Source organism: Pollachius pollachius (genome assembly GCF_949987615.1).
Source record: "Pollachius pollachius genome assembly, chromosome: 2".
NCBI classification, from domain to species: domain Eukaryota; kingdom Metazoa; phylum Chordata; class Actinopteri; order Gadiformes; family Gadidae; genus Pollachius; species Pollachius pollachius.
The window spans coordinates 9,304,120-9,319,005 of record NC_136935.1 but is presented as its reverse complement, the minus strand read 5'-3'; the positions used below and the strand labels follow the sequence as shown (position 1 = coordinate 9,319,005).

General features: G+C 50.6%; 1 protein-coding gene across 1 annotated transcript; it reads right to left on the bottom strand.

Annotated features, from left to right (window-relative positions):
• Positions 1 to 11,115: 11,115 nt before the first annotated feature.
• Positions 11,116 to 14,504, bottom strand: LOC307092183 (phosphoglycerate mutase 1-like; the record flags this gene model as incomplete). Its single annotated transcript, XM_079759093.1, has 4 exons — positions 11,116 to 11,285; positions 12,251 to 12,431; positions 13,333 to 13,607; positions 14,366 to 14,504. 4 exons carry the CDS (start codon positions 14,502 to 14,504, stop codon positions 11,116 to 11,118), a joined length of 765 nt encoding a protein of 254 aa, XP_079615219.1.
• Between the last annotated feature and the right edge of the window lie 382 nt (positions 14,505 to 14,886).

The following is a 14,886-nucleotide window of genomic DNA, read 5'->3' as shown; positions in this document are numbered from 1 at the left end:
AATAAACCTTTGGTTCTTTTCCAATAAACATTTATGTCCTCTAGCATTGTGCATTAATTTTCATTGAACATAAACATGAACATATGCATTACTATAACACATTCACTTCATAACAAAGCTTGTGAATCTCTGGGGCATTTTCACTTCTCGGCGCGGTCGCTCCGTCTGCACTGTAAGAGGTCGGCATGGTGTTGACCCCTGAGCGAGCGTCTCTGGTGTGGACGTCACAACATGTTCTGGTGGCGTGTTTACTGTCTCACTCACTGTCTTTGGTTCACTTCCACCGGGTGGGGGTGTCTGCTGAGCTGGTGTGTACACTTTGACATGTGTGGTGTTTCTGGAGTACTGAGCTCCTGTGGGTGACTCAACTACCACACAGTTACCGTTCTTACTAACTACCGTGTGAGGTGTCTGGTTAAATGTTGTTGTGAATTTATCTGTCTTGTCCTGTTTCAAAAGCACCTTGTCTCCCACCTGCACTGGGGACAGTCTGGCTCCGCGCCGCTCGTCAGCATACATTTTGGACTTGCCCTTGCGCTCAGCATCAGTGTCTCTGGCCTCGAGGTCACTCCTTGGTGTACTGATGTCTGGCAACTTTCCCCTGAGCTTCCGATTGAACAGGAGTTCGGCGGGGCTCCTGCCCGTGGTGGAGTGGTCGATGGATCTGTAGATGGTGACGTATCGGCGTAGTTCCTTCTGCCAATCCAGTCCCTCTGCCTGTGCGATGCGGATCCGTTTCATGATCGACGCATTTTGCCTCTCGACTTCCCCATTCGCTTGTGCCCACCTAGGCATCGTCTTCACGTGTTGTATGCCGTTCTCCTGACAGAAGTCCTGGATCTGTGATGACAAGAACTGTGGCCCACAGTCAGATCTGATAGAGACAGGCAGACCGTGGCGGCTGAAGATGTTCTCTAAACACTTTGTCTGTCGTGGTGGATCGCATGATCTCGTATTCATAATAACGGCTGTAATAGTCTACAACTACCAGGATGGAGTGTCCTGTTGGCAATGGACCTAACAAGTCTGTGGCGATGTCCTGCCATGGTCCATCAGGGAGAGTTGTTGGCCGCAATGGCTCTGGTACGTCAGGCCGTGCCACTAGTTGGCACCCATGGCATGATTTGACATATTTTTCTGTCGCCCCATACATTCCTGGCCACCACACCTTTCCCCTCAAATGTTGTTTTGTCCCTACAATGCCTAAGTGTCCTTCATGAGCTAAGGCTAACGCTCTGTTCTGTAGAGCATGTGGTAGGACAATCCGTGTCCCTCTCAGCACTAATTGCCCAATGGTACACAGTTCATTTGCAATACGGGCATAAGCTGAGCACTTATCAAATCGGCCCGTCTGTATTGCTTTTCTCACCTCAGACAGTTCTTCATCCTCTGCGGAGGCTCTCTCTACCTCCCTCGTAGTCAGCGCCCTGGGCGTCGCCTGCACCGCCACGAAGCGCACGTATTCCTCTGCTCCGTGTGCATGTGTCGTCTTCTTCGCCGTCTCCCCCAGGAGACGAGACAGAGGATCAGCAATGTTGTATTTCCCGGCTATGTGTATTACCTGAAAGTCATAAGGTTGGAGGCGGAGCACCCAACGCTCATCCGCGCACATGGCTTTGATCTGGGGCTATAGATCACCTCCAGCGCCTTATGATCTGTTACCAGGTCGAACCTCTTGCCATATATGTACGGATGTAGGCGTTCACATGCCCAAACCAGTGCCAGGGCTTCACGCTCCGTTTGGGAATATCTCTTTTCACAGTCTGTCAGGCTCCTGCTCACGTTGCATATAGGCACGATAGCTCCCTGTCGCTCCTGTATCAGAACTGCTCCTATGCCCACTGGCCCTGCATCAGCTATCACTTTTGTGGGGGCATCTTTGTCAAAGTATGCCAGCGTGCTCGCCTCGGCTAACTTATTGAGTGACTCGAATGCCACTTTCTGTTCAGGGCCGAAGACAAATGGCACATCTTTCTTGGTCAGTCTCCGCAGCGGCTCTGAGATGGCAGCGAACTGGGGTATGAATCTGCTACTGTACCCAGCCAAACCCAGAAAACTGCGGACCTCTGATGCATTCTCTGGCTCGCGTGCCTCGACCAGTGCTCTCACTCTCTCATTTGTGGGTCCTATTCCCTTTTCTGACAACAGTATGCCCATGAAAACTAATTTGTCCATCTCAAACTGACACTTCTCACCATTTAAGGTTAGGCCGCATTTCTCTCGTCTCTCCAGTACGGCGTGTAGTCGCTTGTTGTGTGTCTCACAGTCGGGTGCATGGACGATGATGTTGTCTGATATGTTGGCCACTCCTTCGATGCCAGCCAGTGCCGTCGCCACTTCGTGTTGGTACTGCTCACTCGCTGATGAGACCCAGAATATGAGTCTTTTGTAGCGGTATGTTCCACTGTGCACGGCGAACGTCGTTATAGCTCTTGACTGTTCTGTGAGCTCCATCTGGTGGTAGCCCCATTTTAGATCGAGCTTAATAAACACAACTGAGCCATTCATATCGTGTAGCAGTTCATCAACTGTCGGGATCGGATATCTTCCTCTGATAATAGCTCTGTTTGCCCTTCTCATGTCTAGGCATAGACGAATGTCAGTGTCTTTTGCTTTTGGAACTACTACGACTGGGTTTACCCACGGTGTTGGACCCTCAACCTTCTCGATAATGTCCATTCTCAGCAGCTCCTCTATTTTCTTGTCAACCGCCTCTCTCAGGTGGAATGGTATCCGTCTCAGTGGTTGTGCTATGGGTTCCACATTGTCGTCGATGTGCAGTCTGATTTGCTTGGTATTGAGTTTACCCACCCCTGTGAAGAGCTTTGGGTACTTCCCTCTAACCTCTGCCTTTACATCAGTAAACGCTGCTACATCTACACCCACCTTTAGCACACCTAGCTTTGTAGCTGTCTCTCGGCCTAATAGCGGTACTCCCTGACCTGCTTTTACTGTGATTTCTGCTTTTGTTTCCCTTTTCCCTATCCTCACTTCACATGTGAATACTCCCTTCACTAGTAGTGGTTCATTTGATGAGTATGTGTATAGTTTTTTATCTGACTTGAATGACTTACACTGTATCTTTTCTTTCTTTAATCCTTCCCATGTATTTTCATCTACTATGTTGGTCGTAGCCCCTGAGTCAATTAACATCACTAGGTCTACACCTCGCACATTAAATGTTAGTCTGTCAATGCAGCTATTGTCACGTACTACAAATGCAAAAATCATTATCCTGCTTTTCTTCCTTTCTTGAGTCTACATATTTCACTGACCCCTTGCTAGCTTTAGATTTGCACATTTTGGCGTAGTGGTCTTTACCATAGTGTAGCGTCACAGGGTTTGGGAGGAAGGGGCGGGCCTTCTGAGAGGGGGGTCCCGGGGGTTTCCGGTTGTTGAGTGTTCCGGTTGAGCTGCGCCTGTCTGCCCCTTTGTGAGGAATCTAATAAAGCTCCTATGGACTTACTTCGCTCACTACCTCGCCTGTGGTCATTACATTGGTGTCAGAAGTGAACAATCGACGGGAGTGGGTGGAGAGTTGTGCGTCCAAGCGGAGGGCTACTTTGGATTTACGTCGCGGTCGGGCTACAGCGTTAGTTTCAGTGTGTCGGTTAGTTCGCGTCGGTCATGTCTTTTCCGAAAGTGAAAGAGGAGGAGGTGGAGCAGGAGACTGGTGCGTTCGGATGGACAGAGGACGCATATGGGGAGTTTCGCAGAGCTTCCCAAAAGGCCAGAGAGGGGTTGAGAGAAGCTGCAAGGAAGCTGGCGGCCGACGCAGGGTTGTCTTCTCTTCCCGCGCGCCCGGAGCGGGAGCACGCGGCTCGGGAGGTAAACAGACATGGCGGCGCCCATGTTCCAGTTGCCTCCCCCCATGTCCCAGTTGCCGCCGTTTCGGTTAAGACGCCTAAGTACTCCGGTAGGTCTGACTGGGAGGCGTTTCATGCTCAATTTGAACTGCTGGCTGACGCTGGGGGATGGACAGTAGAGGCTAAAGCATTGCAGCTGGCTTTGTGCCTCACAGACGACGCGTTGTCGTGCCTGCTGCTGCTTTCACCGGGGGAGAGACGGGATTACGGAGCCTTAGTGGGGGCCTTGCAGAGGCGGTTTGGACAATGTGTGAAGCCGGAGCTCCTTCGTAATGAGCTTGGTAACCGCTGCAGGAAGCCGGGGGAGTTGCTGAGGGTGTTGGCTAATGACATTGAGAGCCTGACACGTAGGGCATATGCACACATGCCCCCCAGCGTGCAGAGCGAGTTGGCACGGGACCAGTTCATCAGAGCCCTCCTTCCTCTGGAGCTGCGGGTTCAAGTGCAATTACAGCACCCAATTTCTCTTCAGTCGCCTTTGGAGATGGCCGTAGAGAGGGAAATCGTGTGGGGCGCGGTCACTGAGGGGGGCCCGAGAGGGAGTTATCCGGCAGGGGGAGCAGCCCGGGGCCCGGTGGCGGAGGAAAAGCCGGCGTGGGCGACAGAAATTACGGAACTGATAAGGGCCGTATCACTGCAGCCGTCACGCATTCGACAGCGTCCCGACCAAAGAGCCTGTTGGGGCTGTGGCCAACCCGGACATTTGGTCAGAGATTGCCCCACACGCGCGGGGCCGGGAAACGCCACAGGGCCCGCACAGGGGGGGATGTGCGGACCTTAAACAGTTCTTCCCCCGCTCCCCCCGCCCCAGCTGTTCCAGAAACGGAGGGGCCACGTCAGCACAGGCGGGGGAGCCAAGACCCACTTCCCCCAGAAGCAGACGTCATCGAAGCTTCAAGGACGGCGATGGTGGTGGGTCGACTCGGTGACGGGGATTCATGCTATTGACCGTGGAGGGGGTGCCGTGTTCGGCCCTGGTGGATACCGGTTCATCAGTGACGGTGCTCAGACCAGACGTGTGCCCGGAGTGGATTCGGTGGGAGCCCACTGACGTGTAGCTGCGCACGGCCACAGGGGGGCTGGCCCCGATGAAAGGTACGGGGCTACTTACATTGACTGTGGGGGGAAAAGACGTACGTCACCCAGTGTGGGTAGCAGCGGTGCAGGACCCATGTATTCTGGGCTGTGACTTTTTGAAGGCCACAGGTTGCCGACTCGATCTGGACGGGGGCACGGTGAGCTTCCGAGGGGGGCCTGTGATCGCTTTGTTGCCCACTGGCTCAGGTTCGGGGCCGCCCGTGGGTTCCATCTCGGCGGCAGTGTGTGCATTAGAGCCCGAAGTCAGCGATCCCCTACCCGTGGTGTCCGTAACCTTTCCCAGGACTTATGTGCCCCAAGCAGCCCAGGCCCAGTCACGACGACTGAAGGGGGGGGCGTCGCCGCCGACCGTGAGGGAGATATGGCTAAAGAACCGGGAGGGGCTGGACGACCAGCAGCAGGAGCGGTTGTGGCAGTTGCTGCTGGAGTTCCAGGACAGTTTTGCTATGGGGGAGGATGAAGTGGGCCGGACTCCCTTGGTGCTACACGAGATCGACACTGGGGAGGCCAGGCCTATCAAGTGTCGGCCGCGTCGTCTCCCTTTGGCACGTCAGGAGGCGTGTGACCAAGCGGTGGAGGACATGCTGCAGGCAGGCGTAATTGAGCCTTGTGACAGTCCTTGGGCGTCCGCTGTCGTCATGGTCCCCAAAAAGAACGGCACCTGGCGGCTCTGCCCGGACTACAGGCCGGTGAATGGGGTGACCAAAAAAGATTCGTACCCGCTGCCGCGCATCGACGAGTCCCTGGACTTAGTCTCGGGATCGTCCTGGTTCTCTGCCTTGGACCTTCGCAGTGGGTACTACCAGGTGCCCCTCTCCCCAGAAGCAAGACCCAAGACAGCGTTCTGCACAGGCCGGGGTTTGTGGCAGTTCCAAGTCCTTAGTTTTGGACTGTGTAACGCTCCAGCCACCTTCGCCCGCCTGATGGACCGGGTTTTGTCAGGCATCCCCCGCCAACAGTGCCTGGTATACCTGGACGATATCTTGGCGCATGGCAGTGCCTTTGACTCCGCCCTCGAGTCCCTGCGCCAGGTGCTGGAACGGATCCGTGCAGCGGGCCTGAAGCTGCATCCAGATAAGTGTCACTTCATGCGCAGAGAGGTACAGTTCTTGGGGCACACAGTGGGGGGGGAGGGCATCCGCACAATGGAAGCGAAAGTGCAGGCGGTTGCAGACTGGCCCACCCCGGCTAATCAGAGGCAGCTCAAGAGCTTCCTGGGCCTGGCTTCCTATTACCGGAAGTTTGTGTGGGGTTTTTCATGCTTGGCTGCTCCTCTTTACAGGCTGCTACAAAAGGACAGTGTTTTCCTGAGGACTGAGCAGTGCCAGGGGGCGTTCACCAGCCTTCAGCGTGCCCTGAGCGAGTCCCCCGTGCTGGCCCCAGCTGACCCCTCGCTGCCGTTCATGATGGACACCGATGCTAGTGGCGTCGGGGTGGGAGGGGTGCTCTCCCAAGTGGGGCCCGATGGAGAGAGAGTAGTGGCGTACTTAAGCCGGGCCTTTAACAAGGCGGAGCGGCGTTACTGCGTTACCCGCAGAGAGCTCTTGGCCGTAGTGCTCTCCATCCGTCACTTCAGGTACTACCTCTGCGGCCTGCCTTTTACAGTGAGGACTGACCACTCTGCTCTCCAGTGGCTCATGACCTTCAAAGAGCCGGAAGGGCAGGTGGCCAGGTGGTTGGAGAAACTCCAGGCCTACGTCTTCCAAGTGGAACACCGGGCTGGAGCCCGACACACCAACGCCGACGCACTCTCTCGGCGGCCCTGCGCTGCCGAGGGGTGTCGCTGCTGCGAGAGGAAGGAGGCCCGCGAGAGAGAGCTGCGGGCAGAGGAGGAGGGATGCGCCGCGGTGCAGCAGTTGGAGGTCATCTGCCGAGGGTTGGAGACCATAGATGGAGGCGATTGGAGAAAGCAGCAGGAGCAGGATACCGACCCTCAGCCGGTGTTGCAGTGGGTGGAGGTGCAGCGAAAACCACCGTGGGAGGAGGTGGCCGCCCTCTCCAGAGATGTCAAGGGACTGTGGAACAAGTTCGGGGCTCTGCACCTCTGCTGGGGCGTGCTGCAGCAGGCCTGGAAGGAGCCGGCCACGGGCGAAGAAAGGTGGCAGGTTGTGGATCCCAAGGGCCTACAGGGGGCTGTGCTCGAGGCCATGCATGGAGCCGCAGGGTCGGGGCACTTTGGGGTTGCTAAGACACTCCGACGCCTACGCCAGGGTTTTTACTGGGGCCGGTCCCGGAGGGATGTCGAGGACTTTTGCCGTCGGTGTGACCCCTGCACCGCACGGAAGGGCCCCACCGGGCGCTCACATGCTCCCCTTCAGCAGTTTCTTTTGGGCGCGCCTATGGAGAGGGTGGCGGTGGATGTGGTGGGGCCGCTGCCCCGCTCGGACCGTGGCAACCGCTTCGTTCTCACTGCCATCGACTACTTCTCCAAGTGGCCCGAAGCCTATGCCATCCCCGATCAAGAAGCTGAGACCGTGGCCGACGCCCTGTTGGAAGGCATGTTCAGCCGTTTTGGGGTGCCAGAGACATTGCATAGCGACCAGGGGAGAAATTTTGAGTCCCGGGTGTTCTCCGCTATGTGTGAGCGCCTGGGCATCCATAAGACCCGCACCACTCCCCAGAGGCTGCAGAGTGATGGACTGGTGGAGCGCTTCCACCGCACCATGGGCCAACATCCTCACCTTCCAGCACCAGAGGGACTGGGATAACCACCTTCCTCTGGTTCTCATGGCTTGCCGCACCGCCGTGCAGGAGTCTACGTCATGCACGCCTTCCCTTCTCATGCTGGGAAGGGAGCTTCGTACCCCGGCGGAGTTGGCATTCGGTCGTCCGCCGGATGCCCCAGACTGTTCCCCTGGCCCTGAGTATGCCAGGAGACTCCAAGATCACCTGGAGTCAGCCCACCTATTTGCCCAGGAGCAACAGCAGAGGGCAGGAGTGAGGCAGAAAAGGAATTACGACATAAAAAGCAAAGGCCGGCATTTCCAGGCGGGAGAGCTAGTTTGGGTGTTCAATCCCCAAAGGAAGAAGGGGAGATGCCCTAAACTGGACAGTCCTTGGGTGGGCCCCTGTCGAGTTCTGGAGAGGCTGGGTGAAGTGGTGTACCGGTTGCACCTACCACCTAAAGGAAGAAGGGTGGCACTACACAGAGACAGACTGGCTCCGTACCAAGGGGGTGCCTCCCCACTGGCCCAGGGGGGTCCCGTTGCCCCTCGCTGCCGCCCTGCCGCCTCAAAGCCCACCCCCCCGGCGACACCGGCGGGGCCTCGGTTGGACGCCTTTACCCCAGCTGGCGGGGACAACCGGCCCTCCCCTGTATCCGATACCCTTTGCCCCCCGCCCCCCCGCCCCCTCCCAGGTGCTGAAGACCCCGTTCCCTTTGTACCCGAGGCCCGGGGAGGGGGTTCTCGACGGCCCAGGGGGCCACCAGGGCACTTAAAAGACTTTGTTTGCTATCTGTAGGATGAGTTTAGTAATTTTGTTCAGCGTTGTGCCTGTTGTTATGTGGGGGGGGGGGGGGGGGGTTGAAGCACGTCATGTTAAAGGGAAGTTACGTTTATTCTGGGGGCTGTTTTTTCTGTGATTCCTCGGGGCGAGGAACTTTGTGAAGGGGGGGTAATGTAGCTTCACAGGGTTTGGGAGGAAGGGGCGGGCCTTCTGAGTGGGGGGTCCCGGGGGTTTCCGGTTGTTGAGTGTTCCGGTTGAGCTGCGCCTGTCGGCCCCTTTGTGAGGAATCTAATAAAGCTCCTATGGATTTACTTCGCTCACTACCTCGCGTGGTCATTACAATTGCATTTTCTGCAGGTTTGTCCACGTGCTGGGCATTTCTCATCTTTTGCAAAGTGGTCTCGGTGCCCTCATCTAAAGCACACTTTCTCTTTCCCTTTTTCCTCTCCATCACGTTTTCGGCTCTTATTCACCCATTTTCCTTTGGCTATCTGGTTTACAGTCTCAGTGCCTTTAGCCTCCGTGCTACTCACACGCATGGCCGCCATTTGCTGTTCAACACGTTCACATTGTGCAGCGATCTCCAGCGCTCTTGCCAGAGTCAATGCCGAGCCCTCCTCGAGCAACTTTCTCCGCACATATTCCGAAGTGCATCTACTCAGTACAGCATCCCTTAGCTGGTTAGCCATGTCAGCCCCAAAAGCACAGTCTTTGGCTGTCTGCCGCAAACGCGTACAAACTGCTGTACAGTCTCCCCATTGTTCTGTGATATTTGATAGAAAGATTGGCGCGCGAACGCGGTGTTCACCTGAGGCACAAAGTAGTTGTTCAGAGCATCCACTGCCTTGAAATAGTCCTCTGAACCTCCCGTGTCCTCAAGAGTGGAAAGGACATCCTGCACATCTGTCCCAGCGTGATGCAAGAGTAATGCCCTTCTCCGAATTTTAGTGTTATCGCTCACATTTTCCGCCATAATCAATCCTTTGCCGTCTGCGAACAGCTCAAACGCTGTCAGCCACCGTGTCCAGCGAGGTCCTAGCGTAGCAGGCTCATTGTAGCACTCAAACTTCGGCACGTTAGAATTATTGTTCTCCATCTCGTAGACGAACTAAACTCACTTCAGATTTAACTAGTACCGAGCTTGGTCATCCTCGTCGCCAATGTTACACTTCTAATGGCATGTTATGCCTAGAAACTGAATTGAATCACTCACACACTGAGAGCCAAGTTTTACCGTACTTTACTTCAAGGTGTCTCCGTCAAGAATGAACGTTACAACGTTGACGTGCTGACGTCATCAGTACATGACACAGTGCTTCTTCTGTCAACAACGTGCCATGCTTGATTGTAAAGAACAAATATTTTGTAACTGTAACCTACATATGCAAGTCATTTAATTTACGCGTCAACACTTGCTATATATTATTTATAAATATAAATTATATAAATTATAAATTCCAAAACTTTCCTCCTTGAACTGAATTCCGGGGCATTCGGCAATCGACTTGTGTGGACTTCCTGTAAACACGGACCTACCGGTAATGCTTGTTAAACTGTCTTTTTAAATAAACTCCGGGTTTGCAAACTAAGTTGTTTGTGCTTCGTTTCATGTGTAGGGACCCTAGTCATGCTACTGCAGAGGTTTGGTGCTATTTTTTAACAATTTTAGTGGTTAAAAAATGCCGATTTGGAAGCGAAACTGAACGCCCCAAGCCAATAACATGGACGCCAAACATTACACCGGGAAAACTCAAATACTCGATTTTCAATGGAAAAGCTATCTCGAGGGCTTATTTGATGGGTTTTCATGTCAAAACAAAGACCCTGGGTTCAATTTTCGCCATTACACCATGTTAACAGAATATTATAAGTAAAGATGTTTAATGTTACCCTAGAAATTGTATTATATTCGCTCCATCTTGTGGTGTGAAATTATAGCCTGAAAATGTATACAAAATATATAAAATATATTCATGTGTATCTAGAATAAATGGAAAACCTAACACAATGTGAATAAAAATAAAATATGCTGTTTTCAACGAGGAAACCATTTATCTAACCAAGGGGAAACAGTAATGGTCGATTCATGTCATGCAAATCATAAAACAAGTTTATATGTTGTTGACAAGTGTTCAAACCATAGATTTATTAGGAAAATCCAAATAGTTGGGGGATACAACAATTCTCAATGCACTGAACATGCCTTGCTACATTGAAATATATATTTTACTCAATAAAAATACCAGTTTGTGATGACAAGATAGAAAGATATATCAATTCAAGAACACATAGATATAGCAAGACACCTCATCGATAGTAAGATCAGAGATAGCAATGAGTGTAGATGGCAATACTCAATTGCATCAAGAGTTAACCATAAACTAGTGCTTGATAGTGCAAAGTATTACTGCCAGTCAGACAAAAATGTAACAATTTACATTTTCTGACACTATTTGTATGAAATGTATCATCCAGCTTTTTGCAAGGTCCCCTGTCACCTGAGAAAATAAAATTACTTAAAAAGATAGAATTCATTAGCTTCAATCACGATCAACCCATCATGCTAGCTGTCCCTCTCTGTATCCAACACTAATTCACACCAATGCTATCTCCCTGTCAAAACCAGTGATCTGTAAACATGTGGTTGGTATTCAGCCTCTACACTGTAGACCACAGGAAGGATTAGCACCTATCCCTATGCTTTTTACTTCTTCGCTTTCCCCTGGGCAGCCACTGCCTCCATGGCTTTCCTCACAGTCTCTTTGTCTCCCAGGAACTGCATGGGCTTCACGGGCTTCAGGTTCTTGTCAAGCTCGTAGAGGATGGGGATGCCAGTGGGAAGGTTCAGCTCCATGATGGCCTCCTCTGACATGCCTGAGAGACAGGTGAAATGACCACAGTCAGGCAATTGTATTATTGCGTTAACAATGGTTAATTGGTTCACTCAGACTCAAAGCACTTCGATGTAGTGGACAGACAATGGACAGAAAATAAACCCCTAATTCCAGTCCTGATACGTACATCCTGCATGCTTTGCTCCGTTAAAACCCTATGATTCTATTTATTTTTGCGAACTGAAATTCACGCTTTTTTCACACAATTATTTGTCATGGGGAGAGCTGCGAATTGAAAGGTGGAGCAGCACATTTTCCTTGCAGTGTCCTGATTGTGGAAAAGCAAGCAAAGAGGTTGTGAAACCAAAGAAAATGTGTCAAAAAAGATTTAAAAATAAAGGATACTGTATGTATGGCTGTAAGCTGGTGTAAATTATTTTGTTCATATTGTAGCAGGCCAGTGGGTGTGGGGTTTCCACGCCACCAAGTTGGACAGATAAAACAACACAGAGCGAGCAGTTCAAAGGGATGATTTATTTACCTAGTACCAAAACCACCCGGTGGGAAAAGGGTCATCCACCTCTTCTAGGATACAGTCCAACACTTTCTAACCATCTCTTTCCCTTAGGCCGTACCATGCTTCCAGGCGATCACACAGATCCTGCCTGTCCTTTGCTAGCCCTAGCTCCCCTTGTCTGTCGTTTGCTAGCTCTTTTAAGCCCAAGCACCCCTGCTCTATGATCCCAAGGCTCGCCTCGTTAAAGTGAGGAAGTCCATGTAAGGCTTGGGGGTGGAGCCAGCAGGTTGCCAGACCTGCCACTCCCCTCACTCCTTCCTGCAGTCTGCCACAATATATTTAAGAACCAGCCCTATAAAGGTATTGGTAACTTTAAGTTTAATTTGAGTTAGTTAGAAAGAGTAAAGTGGGGCCTTATCAAATAAGCATTTTAACTTTTTGGGACAAACCTCTAGATATACAGGATAATAAATTCCTCATTTGGTTACCTTCCAGGTGTTTGACGATTCCTCTTAGGCTGTTGCCATGGGCAGCAATGAGGACTCTCTTGCCCTTTTTGATCTGTGGTGCAATTTCCTCATTCCAGAAGGGAAGTGCCCTCGCAATGGTGTCCTTAAGGCTCTCACAGGAAGGAAGCTGGTCTGCACTCAGGTCGGCATAGCGACGATCCTACCAAACATATACCAAATATAGACACATATTGGCGCTTAAAACAAAGAGAGAAGTATCAACTGACAAAGACATGACATAAAAGTTTGGAGTTTTCTTAGCTAGCTTATGTTAAGCAAATAATAATTGTATAAGTAACAATTTGTGTAGTGTGTACGTTTCAGAATGGCAAAATCTATAATGTTTAAGCAAAACACATTATATTGTAATAAGCACAAGACCATCTTTGTGATTTTGAAAAAATATTGCATCATAGATCAATGCATGTTTCTTTGCTGCATTTTTGCTATATCTATGTGTAGGCAGAATCCAAAGAGCCTACTCTCTAAAAGGTTAATCATTTTCCACATTATGACACCACCTCAGCTCAAACTGGTCAATAGCATGCACTCCTGATCTAAGGACTCTACATTGCTCCCCTACAGGTCTATCAATACAGACAGACCTTTGATCTATCCAATCCCACAGTGACTGAACTTTGACTCCTAAAAAGCCTTACAATACATTTGTCAGTCATAGATGAAGAAATAAGCACAGATCTAGAGAAAGTATATTGCATGAGGAAAAGCTAAGGATGTGTGTTTGTTTTCACACGCAGGGTTAAGTACATTTTTCTGATGTTAAGATTAATTTACGTATTCTGAATGGTTTTGCTATTACTGCACACGATAAGAGCACAGACATAGCAATTGATAAAACGGCAACCTTGGTCGGGTAATAAAGCAAATGAAAGACCCAGTTCTTATCCCTTAGCTGCCTCTTATTTTAACACAAGCAACGCAAGCAACCAATGACAACAATGTCGATTTGACAGATTATCAAGCGTCTGAAAGGATTTCTCCTTGAGTAACTCCTCTGAGCATACTTCCAACTGAAGGAGGTTGTGTGATGGAGCGGTTACCTTGCTGATGACAGCGTAGAAGTCGTGGCCCGGATCCATTGGGGGAGGAGGGGTGTCGAAGGAGCGCCTCCATACCTTCACCTGGGCGTCTCCGTGCTTGGCGGCGGTCTCTGACTTGTTCAGCCCCGTGAGACCCCCGTAGTGGCGTTCGTTGAGCCGCCACGTTCGGTGCACAGGCACCCACATCTGGTCAATGCTGTCCAACACCATCCATAAGGTGCGGATGGCCCTCTTCAGCACGGAGGTGTAGCAGATGTCGAACTCATAGCCGGCATCTGTAGCAGGAGCGGGTCAGTCAGTTAAGATTACAGTGGAACTTCTAATATGCCAAAATGAAGAATGAACTATGAACGACTGTTTCGCACACACAAAGACACAGACACACACACACACACACACACACACACACACACACACACACACACACACATCACTGTGATGATCTAGGATTTTTAGTATGTTGGGAATGGGCAGGCCAAGGGCGTAGGAACCGGGGGGGACGGAGGGGACGTGTCCCCTCCAATATTGGAGACAGGCGCATTTGTCCCACCTAAAAATTATACCGGGGGAGAAAAATATTTTATTTTATTTTGAAAGCGCAACACAGCGTCTTGTCACCGCTTCTTATTCTAAAAAACTGGATGATTGTGCGTGCAATTAAAGAATTGATTTGATATTTATCAGTTCATTACTGCCATTCAAAATGTGTTTTCCTTTACATTTACAAATGTATCTTTTTAGTAGAATAAAATATATTTGTGATTTTTTTCTGTGTAGTTCATTTATGACATATTTCTGTTCAAACCATTAACGGATCTGTCAGGTTTCCGATATGTGTCCCCCCCAATGTTAAACTCATTCCTACGCCCCTGGGGCAGGCAATAGATTTTTGACATTGTGTACCTTTGATTGTTTGCGTTAAGTCCAGATCATGATGTAAATGTAAATGCAACTATAATCACTAGATTATCATTCGGTAGCGTAAAGGGTTATCTGTTAACTGAGTGTAAATACAATTAGAATCAATAAATACCTTTAAGTGCTTGTCCACCTCTTCTTGCCTCATGTTCTCCAGCTTTGCTCAGATCTGCGTCAAACCACCCACTGAACCGATTCTCGTCGTTCCAATTACTCTCTCCGTGACGAATCAAAACCAGTTTATACACAGCCATTTATCTAGTTTTACTGGACAAGCCAGACAAAGGGTTTACAGCAGTGGCGATGAATGGGCAGACTTGCGGCTACAACAGTCACAGCTTCTGGTGCAAGTTGATTCAATTTTACTGTAAACGCGGGTTTGGATTAGTTGCTCTATCCCTATTATGTATTCAACGTCGTCCAATAACAGAGGTGGGCGTCGTCGACCTTGCTGCTGACAGCTCGCGGCGTGGCCTGCTCGTGCACAGTGGATAGGGTCACTTCATTACAAAAACATATTTGATCCACATTCCATAAAATATTGCTGTGTGTGTGTGTGTGTGTGTGTGTGTGTGTGTGTGTGTGTGTGTGTGTGTGTGTGTGTGTGTGTGTGTGTGTGCGTGCATGTGTGATGAT